Source organism: Myodes glareolus, chromosome 8 (genome assembly GCF_982192425.1).
Source record: "Myodes glareolus chromosome 8, mMyoGla1.1, whole genome shotgun sequence".
Classification (NCBI taxonomy): domain Eukaryota; kingdom Metazoa; phylum Chordata; class Mammalia; order Rodentia; family Cricetidae; genus Myodes; species Myodes glareolus.
The window spans coordinates 34,867,165-34,884,791 of NC_142033.1; the positions used below are offsets into that span (position 1 = coordinate 34,867,165).

Below are 17,627 nucleotides of genomic sequence, written 5' to 3' on the forward strand. Positions count from 1 at the left end.
GATTTCTCTGTATAGCCTTGGCTGTCCTGGAACTTGCTCTGTAGACCAGGCTGGCTTCAAACCACAGAGACCCACCTGCCTCTGCCTCTAGAGTGCTGAGATTATGCGCCACCACAGCCCGGCGATTGATTTGTTCTTAACACTTCTCTTCTTTTAAAGATTTATCTTTATTTTACGTGTCTGAGTGTTTTGTCTACATGTATGTAAGTGCACTTCATGTGTGGTTGTTGCCTCAGAGGCCAGGAGAGGGAGAGCGCTGAGTCCCCTTGAACTGGAGCTGAGAAAGATTTGGAGCCATCATATGGGTGTTGGAAACTGAACTCTACAAGAGCAAGCAGCAAGTGCTCTCAACCACTGAGCCATTTCTCCAGATGAACAGAAAAAAATATGAGTTTCAATTTATTAATATTCCTTCTGTGAGCATATTTTATCAGTAATTCTTCACCACTGTCAAGGCCAAGATTTGTTCTATCATGTTACTTTTACAACAGCATTTCACTCCTGGGTTGGCGACTAGGTCCCACCTAAATTCTGCGGGGTGCCTTACCCTGAAGTTCCAGCAGATGGTGGTATTGTTGTATAAAAAGTAGGTGCTCAAATGTGCAGCCTTGACAGTTTCAAGTGTCTTAGTTTTGAAAACAGTTCTTTTGTTCATCTTCCTGATTTGCTTATGAGACCTAAGCAGCAACACGAATTTCACCTCAAATCCATGTTTAGGTATATGTTTAGCATTCTCACAATGGACATGTGTAGTACATGACCGGACCCTTACCTAAGGAGAGGACCTAGGCGACAGTGTGGCTCTTTAGCAGTGAGAACAGAGCACAGAACTGAAACGGGAAGAGGAAGTACCACCAGTTTCCTGTGATTTATACATGTAACATCACAACAACACCAGGCTGGGCAATATGTTGGGGACCAGCCTCGACAAAAGTATCAGTTGTCACCCTCACACCCTAGACCAAAATATTCTGGAGGCAACCCACTGCCTGGGTGGAATCCATTGCTATCTCCTTAAGGGTGTAGGAACTTAGCTGGATCCTGAGACTTTTGTTTGGAGTAGAAACATATCTACTTCTTTATTCCTGAAATACAAGGTCTGGCTATTAGCCACACCCTTAGATATTAACCTTGAGAGAGCAGAACTCTCTAATCTAAATCTAAGTAGGATCTTTGTTTGAGGTAGAAACATAATAACCTTGAAGGAACCAGAGGAAAGTTCCAACTCTTTTACCTTTACTCAAGGTGGAAACAGGCTCACATTTTTGGGCCTGTTTTAAGTCCATCCATGTTTTAAGTCCCAGGTCTGGTTTTGCTTAGAAAAGCACACTGTTGTGTTAAATATAATACTTTGATAGTCACAATTTGTTATATATTCCTATCTCCAAACAGGTGACTCTCTTAACAATGGTTGTCTCGAATTACACATTAAAACCCAATGAGAATATTAAAAATAGTCACAGATCCTCCCCTGTATGTCTTAAAGTTCTATGTAAAACAAGGGACTATGATGAGATAATTCCTAAATGTTTTCTCTGCAGAAAGAAGTTCTGCATTCCCTCCACTTTAGTAACACGAGTCCTTTGCCTTTCTAGAAAAGTGGGAGATAGACCCATCTGAGCTGACCTTTGTCAAGGAGATTGGAAGTGGTCAGTTCGGGGTAGTCCACTTAGGAGAATGGAGAGCACACATCCGGGTCGCCATCAAGGCCATCAATGAAGGTTCCATGTCCGAAGAGGATTTCATCGAAGAAGCCAAAGTGATGATGTGAGTGTGAGCCCCACCCACATAACATGCCATAAACATGTGTGCCCTGCCCACATACACACACCATAAACATGTGAGCCTCACCCACATACACACGCCATAAACATGTGAGCCCCGCCCACATATACATGCCACATACATGTAAACCCCACCCCCATACACATACTATAAACATGGTGAGCCCCACCCACATACACACGCCATAAACATGGCTCAATCTGGGGAGGGAGGGATTTTCCCACCTCATGTAAACACTGTCCCAGGGGCTTCGACAGAGCCTCAAATTCGATTCAGACACACCTACAACGGTGTCACAACTCTCCCCGAGCTAGTTGGGTAACCCAGGCAAAACCTCTGTGTGATGCATATGATCTATGTCACTTTCCAGTCCCAAAAGTTCTGGCCTATAAAATTGGGAATCACAGCACACATGACAGTGGATGGCAGTGTGACTTAAGGAAATGACCAGAGGGAAAGTAGATTATTTTCAGCTTGGTGGTAGGTGCTGAGTAAGTACTATTTAGTTAGTGGTGTTTGGTTTTGCCCCTACCCAAGCAAATATATTGATTGTAGTTTGTTACTATAATCTGAGCTTGGACCAGGAGAGTTCAAGTCAATGTTCTCTAAACATTTGTGCAATGTTTATTTAGAAGAACAACAATGTATCAGAGGGAGAAAACAAACAAACAAGCAAACCTAAGTCTTCTCATTTCAACTGTGCTGTTGTCCAGAGCAGTGGTGTTCTGTCCCAAACTTGCAGGCCCCAAAGGTAAACAAAATAAAGAGATTCAATAGAAATGGGAAGAGATTAGCTAGTGCCTTCTCCAGGGAGGACAGAGCAATTAGAACTCAGAGTTTTCAAGCTCCTATCTCACCTATCCTACCAAAGTATCCTTTCTATCCATTTACAAAAGAAGAACTCTGGACGGAATTGTGATGAGCACACTTTCCCAGGACACCGCTTCCCAGTGGTTTATGGCTGCTGCTGTTCCCCGGATCACCTGTTTGCTGACTCATGCTCCCAGATCAGCCAGCTCTGTGTCCAGAGGGCCAAAGGGTAGCAGCCTGTGTTGGGATTAAAGTGACAGAGTATGAAAAGAATAAATGGGACTTATGTAACTCCGAGTTAAAAATCATATCAGAATCTTCTCTGAACGTGAGATGATGGCGGGCGGGGGGGGGGGGGGAGCTTCTGGAAAGAGCCGACCCTGGCTGGGAGCTCACGAATTTAGACTTTAGTGAAGCTGTTTCCTTGGAACTGGAATGCTCCCCCCTGCTCAGGAGACTCAAGAACTGATGAAACTTACACGATGCAGGAGACGAGGAATTTATAAGAGTCACAAGCCCTACACACACACACACACACACACACACACACACGCACACACGCACACACAAGGCTACAAAAACAGTAAGCAAATGCTGGGAAGAGAACTTTCTCCAGAGGTGCTGACTGAAAGTCATGCAGGGAGCTCCAGTTGTGTGTGTGTGTGTGTGTGTGTGTGTGTGTGTGTGTGTGTGGTGTGGTGTTGAATTTGAGAAGCCTATTAGAGGATCAATGATGACTAAGTAGTCAGGGAAATACATGAGGCCAGAGTTCAGGAGAAAGGTCAAGTTGGAGGAGATGAATTTGAGAATGGTCCCCGAAGATGATACTGAGAACCATGCAACTTGATTCTGTTGCCAAGGGAAAAGGAGGAGGCAGGAAAGGGTAATAATAGGAGAAGGCTGTAGAAGTTTTGAAAATGCTTAAATAAAAACAAATTTAAATACATCTACCAATTGTCCTGAAGTGAGCCACTTCTCTAACTGGGGATGGCGTGTGTGTGGAGAAACTGGCATTACAGGAAGCCAGAGCACACTTCTGCTCTCAGAAAGTCGGAGCACACTTCTGCTCACAGAGTTCTCTGCCTCGGAGAAGTGTTTGTTCTGTGTGTTCAACTGAACCACATAGAAAGGCTTACTTACTTGCTTTTGCTTTTGTTTCCTAATAGATATTTGTCTTACTTGGCAGTTGCCCTCGTAAGCAAATGCTTACTAATAGTTCAGTTCTCAAAGGGTTCTGTGTAGCTCTGGTCTTGGGTTTCTTATGACATGGAACGGTTTCATTCTGAGACTTGCTTTCCTGACATGATTATGCATACATAAAAACCACACGCCTTAGCTGAAAGTAAGCTTTATGGACTTGAAAGATAAGTCAGACAAAGTATGTCTAATATATACCCATATCAGCATCAGCATCACACACACACACACACACACACACACACTTCATCACTGAAAAGATCATATTTTAGGTACTTTTCACAATATTTCTGACCAACAGAATTGCTGATGCATGATGCATTTTTTAAAACTGCAAACATTAATTTGAATTTTCTTTTTCACGGTGACCCCAGTTGACCTAAAAGGCCTTTAGACATTGACTGATATATTTCACAGGTTGGGTGAGGGAACCCAATAAATGCTTGAAGCTTAAATGGCCTTTAAAAAAAATATAAGTAATGGAGCTGGGGAGAGGGCTGAGCTGTTACAGGTACTGGCTGCTCTTGCCGAGTCCCCAGGAGCCATACAGTGGTTTAACAACTGTTTGCTAACTCCAGTTCCATGGATCTGAGGCCCTCTTCCGGCCTCTGTGGGTGCTACATGCACATGGTGCACAGACATATGTGCAGACAAAATACACATAAAATAAAACCAAATAAATCTTTCTTTTAAAAAAATGAGTGTATTTTAATGGGAAACTTAAACTCTGTGTGATAACCCGAATGCACAATATGGTTTCATGCTGGCCAATCATTTTTAGTCTCCAGCTTTATCTAAACACTTACTTTTAAATAGCTTTACCACTTAGAATTCCATTTTCTGTCTTATGGCCATCAGTCAATCTTTCCTCCCCACGGCCTGTCTGGAATTTTTTAAAGGCTATAGTTAGGATGACTGGGGTTTCTTGAGAACCTGGGCTGGGAAAAATCAATAATGAGGATGCAAAAGACGACGCGGCAGGAAGAAGCAAAGGGAGCGGCTGCAAGCCGGATGTGGGGTGTGCAATATTCCACAACGACGACTTTGGAAGCACCCCACAAGCTCCCGGGCCTGCGTTTTCAGTGCAATGTGTGGAAAGAAAATGTTGCGCATTCCTAGTGGTTGGGTTGATGCTTATCTTATCTCAAATATGAAAATAATATGTTACTGTCTTACAATGCAAGAATAACCCAGTTTACTGGTGTGTGCTTCTTCTATAGGAAACTGTCACACTCGAGGTTGGTTCAGCTCTATGGGGTGTGTATACAGCAGAAGCCCCTCTACATAGTGACAGAGTTCATGGAAAATGGCTGCCTGCTCAACTACCTGCGGGAGAGGAAAGGCACGCTTCAGAAGGCCTTGCTCTTGAGTGTGTGCCAGGATATCTGTGAAGGGATGGCGTACCTGGAGAGGAGCTGCTATATCCACAGGGATCTGGTGAGTCGGGGCAACTCACCTTATGCCATGGCCTTGGATTGAGAAGGACATGGGAATCACTTTTGGTACTTTGAAGAGTGTGCCTTTGGCTTCATTTTAGAATGGTTTTAGATTTGTGCGTTTTATTGTGAAAGGTCAATCACCTTTCTCATTTATTCTGCATTGCTGGGATTTGAACCCAGGCCTTGCACACGTTAAGCCTGTGCTCTATCACTGAGTTGCATCCTTCAACCCCATAATTTTATTTTTAATTGCCCTTTAACGCTGTAACCAAGTAGGCAATTACTCTAAGATGCCTTTCACTAATTAACTACTTAATGAAGCAATTAACTACAGTGCTTTTTCCTCTTTTCTCTTCCTCATTCCCTTCTTTCTCGGCCTTCCTTTCACCCTTCTTCCTTCCAATCAGATTCAAACTCCCGCAGTCACACTTGTCCCAAGTGTTTCACATCTGCTGCGCAGTGTCGGCCCTGGAGTCCCGCCGGGAGGAAAGGGTCCCCGGGACTCTTCTCCACGGTACAGGGGGGCTTGCTTGTGGTACTACTGCAGGAGCATGGTTGGCATTCATGACGGAGACTAGAAATGCCCAGTCATTCTGCTAGGTAATGCTGGGAACACGCTTACATAACAGGGCTCTCTGACCCCAGACTAAACGCCAGTTGCCCCACTCCGTGTCCTCACTTCTGCACCCCGGGTACCACCACACCCAGGCCACTGCAGGCTTCGGGGTCCTCACACCATTCTCTCCTTGTTCTTCTGGGTTCCATTTACAGATAGAAAATTTAACTCAAAGGAGAATTTGAGAATCCTATACAAATTTCTTTTAGAAACAACCCTGGGCTTTGGACTCTCGTTCCCAGGCTGGTTTTATTACAGCACTCATCCTTGAGCCTGGAGGATCCAGGGGCATGGCTGCAGATGGAGTTTCACTAATCCCAGAGCACCGTGGGAAAAGGCAAGACAAGCCTTCAATTCAGACCAGTCGTGGCATTTATTACTTACACCGTCACACACTAGCTAATTACTGACATTTCTTTTCCTTTTCCCTTTCTGAGATTATAATATAATTGCATCTCCCCATTCCCTTTGCTCTCTCCAAGCCCTCCCATACGCCACTCCTACTCTCCTTCAAATAATGGACTCTGTTTTCATCAATTGCTACTGCAAGTACACATGTATATGTATATGTACACACATGTATATTCCTAGATGTAACCTGCTCAGTCCATATGATTGTTGTGTGACAAAACTTTGCCTGGGAGGTGCTGTACATATGTCTACTCACTCCAGACAGAGAACTCATGACAGACCAGGGTTTGGATACCATCAAATTTCAACCTGGCGAATCAATGAGTTTTTTTTTGGGGGGGGGGAGATATTCACAGGAATGTGGGTGATGATTTACTTACAGGAGCAGCACTGACTCAAAGACAGCTGCATCACCAAAGCCCACCCCAGCTCACAAAGTTGGGACCCCGGAGCACACTGCACAGCCTACAGGAAGCTCAAGGTTGGAGAGGGTCCTCTCCAGGTGACCTGATGCTAACCTTTTCCAGGCAGCTTGTCTAGTTTCAGTCTTTGCAGACTTTCTGCTCTGGCAGGGAGGGGCCTACTAATTCTGGTCAGTTTCAGGGACTTCCTGGAGCTATTTCGAGTTGCTTACCTTCCCACCTAAGGAACTTCCTGCAGGGTGGACTTTTTCAATATCCGATGAATTTGTTAGACAACAAGAATGTTGCTTGTATCTGTATTTTTAAGGCTGGCCATTTGGCACCGAATAGCCAAGTAGTATGGTCTTCTGGAAAACACCACCCACCTCTCCCTCTCCCAGCATTTCTCAGTTGCCTGCAGTTCTTTGTGTTTAGAGGGTTGAGGCCTCACAGGCTTTCTCCCACCCGCTTTGGCAAGTCCATTGGTGTTGTCTTTCTTCAGCTTACATTTGGGAAGTCATATTGATGAGACTTTATGGGAGTAGCTTCAGTTACTTACGTTTCTACATGAATACTGCACCCCAAACACCTTGAGATCCAAGGCTAGACTCCCAAGACGAGGCACAGTTTGAAGAACGTGGTTTGTGGAGGAAAGGTCCTTACAGTTAAACTTGACTGTGTGTGAGAATCACCGAAGAGCTGTGAGAAAAATCGTCAAAACCCAGCCGAGCCAGCTAAATCAGAATCTCTGGGATTGAAACGGAGGCATCAGTAGGCAGTCCAGCTTGTAAGCCACCCCGGCCTGGCTTGGAGTCTTCTCCTTTGCAGACTAGTTTTGTGATCCTGAGAGAGCTAGTTAAGTAGGAAAGTGGTTTTCTCTATGTCACCTCCTTCATGTGGGTCTGCCGGAAGGACCACACAAATCAGGGTGCACAAGTCACAAGTAGGGCCTGTCCCACCAGGGCTCGGCACTGCTTGCCACCGAGGAAGCTGACCACGGTTCGGGGATTCCCCCCTGCACATTCCCTGGTGCCCAGCACAAAGAAGCTAGCGATTCAACCCTGAGTGGATGATGGGGACAGTTTACAGTTTCCAATCCACTTTGCCTATTTTCCTGGCCTCTGAAGGGTTCTTCCCTGACAAGGAGGAGAGTTAAAACTGATGGAAATGGTGAGGGTGAGTTTCTCTATGGCCTTGCTGATAATGAGTTGCTTTGATTATAACCAGATTGACTTTGTGTTACTTTTACTTCACTGTGATAAGAAGAGATAGAGAGGGCTGGAGAGATGACTCGGTGTTAAAGATACTTGCTGCTCTTCCTTAGGACCTGGGATGGCAGATCACAACCATTCTGTAAGTCCGGTTCCAGAGGCTCCAACACCCCATTTTTACCTACACAGGCAAAACACCCATATACCTAAAATAAAAAGAAACTTTAAAAAGAAATAGAGAATTATCACTAGAAATAGTAATGCAGTGAAAGAAAACTTTTAATATATAGGGGTTTTTTTGTGGTTTTGGTTGGTTTTTTTTTTTTTGAGGAAGGGTCTCTCTGTGTAGTTTTGGAGCCTGTCCTAGAACTTGCTCTGAAGAACAGGCTGGCCTCAAACTCAAAGAAATCCACCTGCCTCTGCTTCCCAAGTGCTGGGATTAAAGGCATGAGCAACAACCACCTGGCTCAATTGTTTTTTAATTCTTATTACTCACTGGAGGCCCAAAGATACAATATGACTGTCTTCTGATCTGTCATGTATGTCAGACTTTTCACAACTTAAGTAAAAAATAAAAGTTAAGGTATTATATGCCAAGTACTTAATTTATCATCTATTAGATTAAACTAACCCACATATTTATCCAGGATACTTGTTGGAAAAGATTAAAATTTAAAAACTGTGAACATTCAATATTAACTTTTTTAACATTGAAGAATCATTAAAACTATGGCATACAAGTTGAGCACTGAGTTATGTACATCAATAAGAGACATCACCATGAAATTCCCGTAGCTGCTCATGCAGAGAGGTAACGTGGAGCCGAAACAAGGTAAGAAAAATGAACGTAGAAATTTTCCAAAGAAAGACTATGGTTCAGCTTCGATGCTTCTCTTCCTGCTACAGGCGGCAAGGAACTGTTTGGTCAGCTCTTCCTGCGTAGTAAAGATCTCAGACTTCGGGATGACGAGGTGTGTGCCCTCTCTGTCTGCTTTGTCCACTTGTAAGAAGGAGTCTTGAATTTTAAAAAACCATTTAGTGTGTGTGTGTGTGTGTGTGTGTGTATGTGTGGTAATGCATCCTTAGGTATGCCATGGTGTGTGTGTGTGTGTGTAGGTCAGGACACTGTGGGAATCAGTTTTTTCCTTCCACCCTATGAATTCAAACTCAGGTAGTCAGTCAGGCATTATGGCAAGCCCCTTTTCTGTCAAGCCTTCCCTCCATCTTCAGCCTTGCACACTGAAGTTGCTATTGTCTCTTTCTTTCTGCTCTGAGGAAGTGTCTTTGTGAGGACAGTGTCCCTGTAGGGAAGGTGTCTCTGTGGGCCAAGTGTCCGTGTGGTTGCATGGCTCAGACTGTTTGGGATTTCAGGACACATGCCAGGCTTCCCCGTGAGTTGGATTTTTACTGTGCCCTGTTCTTGTCTTCTTCCAGGCTATTGTTGACACACCTATGGTAGATCTTAAAACAGGAACAAGGATTTCTTAGTCCATTCAAATGTGTGTGATTAAGTAAATGTATGTTTTATAATGAATGTGTATTTTTGAGAGAGACAGGAGGAAATAAATGTTCTTGATAAGCTCTAATTTTCTCAGGTCACCATCAGACATCATGTGACCAAGTTTGGAAGCTGGTTTTAAGTCATTGCTGGGATAAACCTAGCCACATATTTTCACAAATAATTTTGTTATTGTTGTTTTTTGAGACAGGGTTTCTCTTTTCAAGACAGGATTTCTCTGTGTAGCCCTGGCTGTCCTGGAACTAGCTCTGTAGACTAGGCCGTTCTTGAACCCACAGAGATCCACCTGCCTCTGCCTTCCGGGGGGTGGGATTAAAGGTGTGTGCCACCACCGCCCAGCTACAGGCTTCCTTTTGTAGGGCCCCAGAAGTTACCTGAATTCAGCATTTCTTTCTGAATTCTTCAGTAGTCAAAGCCCAGGTTTTAGGTGTCTCATGCCGCGGGTGTCATGGAGATGGTCTGGCTGGTCCTGTTGAAATGTGCACTCTGACATCTGTGCAGCCACTGTCCTTCCCCTTTGGTCATGGCTGGCCATCTGTCCTGGTCACTGTGGAATGTCTATCTAGAAGATTTATCCATTAAATTCCCTGGGAATGACTGAGGTCTTTTTTACCAAGGCATATTAAGATTCATTTGTTTTCCAGAATCTGGTCCTTAATAAACATAAGTCTTTCCTATGGGACTGGGGAACTGTAGTTTCCAGAGATCTCATGAAAATGAAATCAAGGAGACATGGTTCTAGAGGAGGAAAGCAAATGAAGGGCAACACAGTCGCCTGCCATCAAGACGACATGGTGCCCAAGTCTTTTCTGGGGGAAACACAGTGTTTTAGCAGGTCAGCGCAGACAAAAGTATTTGAAGGAATTAGACCTTGGTGGCCGTTAACACAGTGTGCTTGACTCCCACAATGGCAGGTACGTTTTGGATGACGAATACATCAGTTCCTCTGGAGCTAAGTTCCCAGTCAAGTGGTCCCCGCCCGAAGTGTTCCATTTTAACAAGTACAGCAGCAAATCTGATGTCTGGTCGTTTGGTGAGTCTATTTGTTGTTGCTGGATTCAATACAGTGGCAGCCTTTCTTTTCAGATCTTGTTTGTTTGCGAACTTGTTTGACATGGTGTGGCATTCTTGAAAAGCCTTTCTATGGGCTGGAGAGATGGTGCAAAGGTTAAGAACACTGACTGTTCTTACAGAGGTCCTGAGTTCAATTTCCAGCAACCACAAGGTGGCTCACAGCCATCTGTAGTGAGACCTGGTGCCCCCTTCTGGTGTGCAGGCATGCATGCTGGCAGAACACTATCAATAAATAAACAAATCTAAAAGCCTTCTTGTAACTTCTTTGGCAACTGGACTCATGCAGCCCCTCACACAACTCTGCTCTCAGTGAGCATTTGCCATGAAGCTATAGCAAGGAGTCTCTGAGAAGGCAGATACAGCCAGTGTTTCCGTATCACAGAGGCTGGTTTCCAGTACACTTCATACGCTGTATTGTTTAGTTATATGGTGTTTGACTATTTTCAAACGTGACAATTTGAACTTCTTAACATGTAAATCTAAGAGAAACAACAGTTCATGACCCTCACTTTATGGGGTTTATGGGCTATGCACCTTGGCTTCTTGGGATGTGATGTCCACATTGACTAACACTCTCCATAGAGAAAGAGCCACTGTAGATCTATGCCCAGGGCAGCTTCTTCATCTGGGCTGATTTTCAACCATTGCAACCGATGAGCAAAACTCTGTTGGTTTTCATCCAGGACTTCCTGGGTGGCTCTAAGAGAGATGTCCTTGTCCTCACAAGTGTGTGAGTATATTCTTCATGACAAGGTTTTGTTTGTATCATGAATCTTGTTAGCTCTCTACTGACCTCGTCTCTCAGCGGGCATGGTTTTGAGCTTTGCTGGGGAGGGATTGCATGAGTGTGTCTTAGTAAGACAAGGAATCTCCTCAGGAGGCTGTAGAGCAATTGGAACTCACTCGGGGTCACACGGTTTCTCCTCTGTGGATAGTGAACTAGTGAGCTAGTGAGTTTCCTCTTTTTGTTTTGGTGTGTGTGTGTGTGTGTGTGCTTGCACACACACGTGTTCGCATACTGTGGAGGTCAGGGAACAATCTTGGTTGTCATTTTCAAGGATGTCATCCACTGGGTTTGGAGAGATGGCTCAGGGGTTGGAGAGATGGCTCAGCAGTTAAGAGCACTGGCTGCTCTTCCAGAGAACATGGCTACAATTCCCAGAACTCACATGGTAGCTCACAGCTGTCTGTAACTCCAGTTCCAAGGGATCTAACACCTTCATACCAGTGCACATAAAATGAAGTTAAATAATTTTTTTAAAAAAATGCCATCCACCTCCCTTGAGACGGTTTCACATTGGTTTGGAGCTCACTAATTAGACTAGACCAGTGGCCAGTGACCTTTGAAATCTGCTTGTCTCTAGCCTCTCCAAGGCTGGGGTTGCAAGTGTACATCACTATGCCAAACACTTAAAAAGGATTTATTTTTATTATTTTTGTTTATGTGTATATGTGTGTGTGTGTGTATATGTGCACATGACTGTATATGCCCACAGAGAGCAGAGGCATTGTCTCCCCTAGAGCTAGAGTTACTGGCAGCTGTGGCCTGCTGCCATGGGTGTTGGGAACCAAATGGTTTCTCTGCGAGGGAAGCTTTAGTACTCGTAACTACTGCCCTCTCTCTCAGGGGTGCCAGGCATCGTCACATGGGTTCTGGGTATCAATCCCAGGTCTTCTGGTTTGTAAGCAAAAACTTTACCAACCGAGCTACCATCCTAGCCGCTTGTGGGTTCTGTAGGGCCTTCCTATCAGTTCAGACTCTTCATGGACAGAGGCAGACATGGCCATCTGCTGGCTGGGGAACTGCTGGCAGCAGCAGCAGACAGAGGGGGACCACACATATTTCATTGTCTATGGGAGAGCAGACAGATGTATTGACTTGAGAGGAGGAACAGGAGCAGTACTCACCAATGAAGATGCTACCGCTTTCTCTGCCATAGGGAGATGTCAAAGCCAAAATAAATGGTGAGGCATCATTTTCTAGGGTTATTTTGAAGGCACAGACCTCTTAAAAACTCAGGAGTGCAACCACATAGAACTGTGTTCTCTCTGGGCAACTATGACTCTGAAGTTGGAGGAGATTAACATCTTGCAAGTTGAATCAAACTGTTGTTTTGGTTCCAAGTGACTCTTGTTTTTGCATGTTTTCTTTGCAGGAGTTCTAATGTGGGAAGTTTTTACAGAAGGGAAAATGCCTTTTGAAAATAAGTCCAATCTGCAAGTGGTGGAAGCCATTTCTAAGGGGTTCCGCCTGTATCGCCCTCACCTGGCCCCCATGTCCATCTACGGAGTTATGTACAGTTGCTGGCATGAGGTAGGTGGCCCTGATTACTGTGACTGTGACTGCGTCATGGCAGCCAGAACTCCTGTTCCGAGAGTCAGGGCACCAGTTCTTATGAAACTCCCACCCCAGAGTCACGAGGCCATTTTGGTTTTCACAATGGACTTTTCATCCAGGGAGCTTATCAGCCTTATCAGTCTAAGATCGGTTCTTGCAGCAGCTGGATGTTTCTAAAGCCTCTGGATTCGCTGATTTCCATCGTGAAGACCTGGAAGGTGGGCTCACAGACTCTGGTGTGTTGAACTTTCCCCACAGAATATGAAGGGCGCTGTCTTATTCCCTGTACTTGGCTTTCACTTGGCTTCATTTTCAAGGCTAAAAGTAATGTGCTTCATCTCTCCCTGGCATTTACGACTCCCAATAGAGAGAGTAACGAGAATAGAAACAGAAGACAGACTGTGCTGGAAACCAGCCTTTGGGAAATCATCTCTTAGGAGTTGCTCCTTTTGCTGAAATGCCAAGATTAAAAATCAAGCCAGAAGGGTGGGTTTCTGTCCCCCTCTCTCTCCTTTTCCGGGCATCTATTCAACACAACCCTCCTGCTCTCAGCAGAATGTGATTTTTGAGAGCTCTGATCTATAGCTAACAGGCTTAGCCCAGAAAAACCCGAGTTTGATGAGAGGGTCTCCTGCTCTCTAAATACAAGCAGCAACATAACAAACAACAACCTGTCATTTTATTTCCAATCCACAAACACTAGAGAAACCAGTATTTCAAGAGAAGTTGGGGTCTGGCAGCGGTGGCGCACACCTTTAATCCCAGCACTGGGAGGCAGAGGCAGCCACTTCTCTGTGAGTTGAAGGGCAGCCTGGTCTGCAGATCAAGATCCAAGACAGGTTCCAAAGCTACAGAGAAACCCTGTCTCCAAAAACAAAAAGAAAAAAGGAAGGAAGGAAGGAAGAAAGGAAGGAAGGAAGGAAGGAAAGAAAGAAAGAAAGAAAGAAAGAAAGAAAGAAAGAAAGAAAGAAAGAAAGAAACAGAGAGTGGTGGGGTTGTTCACATTCCAGAGAAATATTTCACTTAGGAAGATCCCCAGTGTATGAACACAGTCATAATTAATTTCTCCACAAGGAATCTTGAAAGACAGAATTGTAAAGTAAGCTGTTGGTAGCAACAGCTGCCCCAGGAATGACTTTGCCATCATGATGTAAATAGCTTAGGAACACGCAGATGGTGGCTACGGTGGTTTTGACTTGGAGCTTTCCAACTTTAGAAAGCCATATTTCGAGCATTGAATGTTGATCTTTTCCTTGGTGAATAATAGGAAATATGAACCTCTATTGGAAAGCTGAGTAGAGGCATCCCCTCCACAGTCAGAGATCAAAAGAATGATCCAGTGATTACTGCAAACTGCTGTTGAGCGTGAGTTATGGTGGAGCACTTGCGTAAAATGTATCTTGAGCGCATGGTGTTTTCTACTTAGAATGGCGTTATTGGGTGGTGACCATGTCCTAAGTCAGGGAGCATTATAAACCTATACACGTGCATAGGGCATTGTGGTTTTCTATATTATTTATGTGGATATGAGCTGGAGGGTAAACAGGATATCATAGAAGGAATAGTTACACAGTCTTAGTCTCAAATTGCAGTTAGAAAATTTATTCAAACAATGCACACACACATTAGAATAAAATATAAAGCTACTTTTTCTAGTTTCAACTCTGTCACAGTTCTGTGTGTGTATATATATATATATATATATATATATATATATATATATATAAGGTAAGTTAATAAAATGTAATTAATTGTGGAGATCTAATAGTCCTGAGGCTTAAGGATGGCCATTTTAGCTGTATAGAAGTTCGTTGAGATGTATAGAGCTTGGGACTAAGGAAATATTTGAATGGTGTCCTTAAACAGGCTATATGATATTTTTGATTGTGAGTTTATTCGAATAAATGGACTTTATTAATTTAGAAAAAAAGGTTGTGTTACTGTTGATAAACATGCCAGAGATTTCACCTGCTGAACTTGAACCTTCCAGAAGGGCACCACGATTTATTCTTGGAGCCTCATCGAGGCTCATGATGTCCGCTCACACTCTGGCCCCCTTTCCATTCCTGAGTAGCTCTGACTCCCAAAAATCCCAAAGATGCCAACAGTACCATGTCTTCTCCTTGGGGAGACAGAGCCAAACCACTGAAAAGTAAAACACGGAAAGGTGTTCTGATCTCTGCTTGCACAGGTTTGGTTGGCTGTGCTCCAGGGTCTACAAAGTCCCTCCAGCAGACATACATACCTTTTGCTTTCTATGCAAAATCCTTCCTGCTAGAGAGGACCAATGTAGTAAACAACTGATGCTGAGTTGGGGACCTCACACTCCAAAGACCCAGTATTTTGTCATGGTAGAAATATTTCATGTATGTCTGCCCATACAGTAGCCACCTCTGGCTACAGAGAATTTGCAAAGTGGCTAGTGAGATTGAAAAACCAAGTTGAAATACTTATTCATCTTTTTATTGATTTACATAGCCACATAAAACTAGTGTGTATGACTCTAACCATTTTATCTGTGCAATGCTCTATACTCTTCTATGCTCACCCATACCTTGCTCACATGCAAACCGTGCCACTGTGTGTCAGCCAAGATACATTGCTCTTCAGTTTGTGCAGAGCCAGCATAGGTGGAGGTCTCATCCTGTAAGTTCCACAGCTGGTGTCTGAGTGACAAGCAAGTCCAGCTGACCAGCTCTCTTTCCTTTTTCCAGAACCCCAAAAGTCGTCCGACATTTGCCGAACTGCTTCAGGTTCTCACAGAAATTGCCGAAACCTGGTGACCTAAAATGGAATGCCAGCCTACAGGGTCATCTTGCAAACCTGTCACAAGGTGAAATCATGGGCATCACTGACAGCGAGTACCTTCCATTAGGGTTATTGACTCTTGGCAATGGAGCAAAAAGGTCACAGGCTTTCCACATGGATTTCAGTACAAAATATTCTGATAGTCTTTCTACACATGTGGGAGGGACTTCTGAAGTTCACTATCTGTCACATCCCATATGTGAAGGAATTAAACAACATCATCCTTCCAAGTGGCTTCTTCATGATAGGCACCCTCAGAACCCTCGAATATACTTGAAACCCTGATTCTTCATAAGGCTAAGGCAACTTATGGATTAGAGAAGCTCTCTTAGGGTTTCTATTGCAGTGAAGAGACACCATGACCACAGCAACATTTAATTGAGGTGGTGGCTTACAGTTCCATTATCATCATGGCGGGGAGCATGGCAGCGTGCAGGCAGACATGGCACTGGAGAAGGAGCTGCTACATGTTGATATGCAAGCAACAGGAAGTAGACTGAGTGTACACTGAATGAAGCTTGAGCAAAAGAGACCTCAAAGTCCACCCACACAGTGACATACTTCCTCCAACAAGGTCATACCTACTTCAACCAGGCCATACCTCCTAATAGTGCCACTCCTTTTGGGGGACATTTTCTTTCAAACCACCACAAAAGCCTCCCAACAGACTTTCATGTTTGGGGCTATATAAATGTTTATAGAAAGCATAGCTATGTAAGCATTCTAAAAATGACTCTTACAATTTTGTCATATATTATTTAATAAACTTTTTTAATCTACATGTCTGATTATTGTGGGGCATAATTTCTTGAATTCTAGTTTTAGACACTGTTGAAAATTGGAGCCAAAGTTCCCTTTTGAACATATCTTGATAAAATTTCCATTTCTAATGCTACCTGTTGTCAGGAAAATCCAGAGCCTGCTTTTAGTTCTGACATTTCATCCTTTGTTTATGTGAGATGGAGCAACCTAAAATACCTTGTTTTGTCATGACAACTGTCTCTGGTGCTTTCTGTAAGATGATTAATTCTTCCCAAAAGAAGAGGCCATAAGAAGGTGTTCAGAGACAACACTAAGTAATTAAAACAATCAACAATCATGGTTAAATCTTAATTTTATCTCTGGGCATAGTGGCACATGCCTTTAATCCCAGGACATGAGGCAGAGGTAAGAAGGTCTCTGTGAGTTCCAGGACAGTTCTCATTTTATCACGCAGTCTTTATGGAAATTGACTGGAAATTGAATTTTATCATTCTGAGTGCTTCAGAATAAAATAAATAAATAAAGCAAGTCTGATTACGAGGAGTAGAAGTCCATTATTCATATATTGTCCCATCCTGTATGGTGGTTGTTGGGGCACATACTTTATGATCTTTGTTATAATCTATGTGGCTAGTGATTTTTCTTCTTTAATTTTTAAAAAATATATCCTAATTACAATTTTCTCTCCCTCCACTCCTCCATGTTCCTTCCCACCTCCCCCATCTAGATCTACCCCTTTCCTGTCTCTCATTAGAAAAGAACAGGCTCACGGGGCAGTGATGACACACACTTTTAATTCCAGCAAGCACTTGGGAGGCAGAGGCAGGATCTCTGTGTGTTCAAGGTCAGCCTGGCCTACAGAAGGAAAGGAGCCCCAAGAGAAGGCCCAAGAATCAGAGATCAGAGATCCACTTGTTCACACACTCAGGAGTCCCATTTTTTAAAACAAACAAACAAACAAACAAACTGAAAGCTGTAATATATATGCAGAAGCCCTAGAGCAGACCTGGTTGGCCCTGAGCTGGCTGCTTCAGTCTATGGCGAGTTCATATGGCCTTTGCTCAGATGGTTTAGAGGTATCCTTTTCTTCCCTGGTAGCCTCCATCTTGACTCATACACTCTTTCCCTTCCTCTTCTGTGGGATTCCCTGAGCTCTAAGGGAAGGAATTTCCTATTTAGAGCTGTGTGTCCCAATTACTCACTCTGCAAAAGTGAGGCTGTGGACCGGTCTCTCTACTTGTTCCCATCTGCTACAG

General features: G+C 43.8%; 1 protein-coding gene across 5 annotated transcripts in view; it reads left to right on the forward strand.

The window, feature by feature from the left end:
• Positions 1 to 16,390, forward strand: part of Txk (TXK tyrosine kinase) — a 54,272-nt gene extending 37,882 nt beyond the window's left edge. For all 5 annotated transcript variants that reach the window (XM_048415023.3, XM_048415025.3, XM_048415022.3 and 2 more), the window contains 6 exons: positions 1,596 to 1,767; positions 5,013 to 5,229; positions 8,777 to 8,841; positions 10,304 to 10,422; positions 12,620 to 12,777; positions 15,516 to 16,390. In XM_048415023.3, the coding sequence (XP_048270980.2) occupies positions 1,596 to 1,767; positions 5,013 to 5,229; positions 8,777 to 8,841; positions 10,304 to 10,422; positions 12,620 to 12,777; positions 15,516 to 15,584 (800 nt within the window). In that variant the 3' untranslated portion in view covers positions 15,585 to 16,390. The remainder of the gene's footprint in view (positions 1 to 1,595; positions 1,768 to 5,012; positions 5,230 to 8,776; positions 8,842 to 10,303; positions 10,423 to 12,619; positions 12,778 to 15,515) is intronic.
• The last annotated feature ends 1,237 nt before the right edge of the window (positions 16,391 to 17,627 follow it).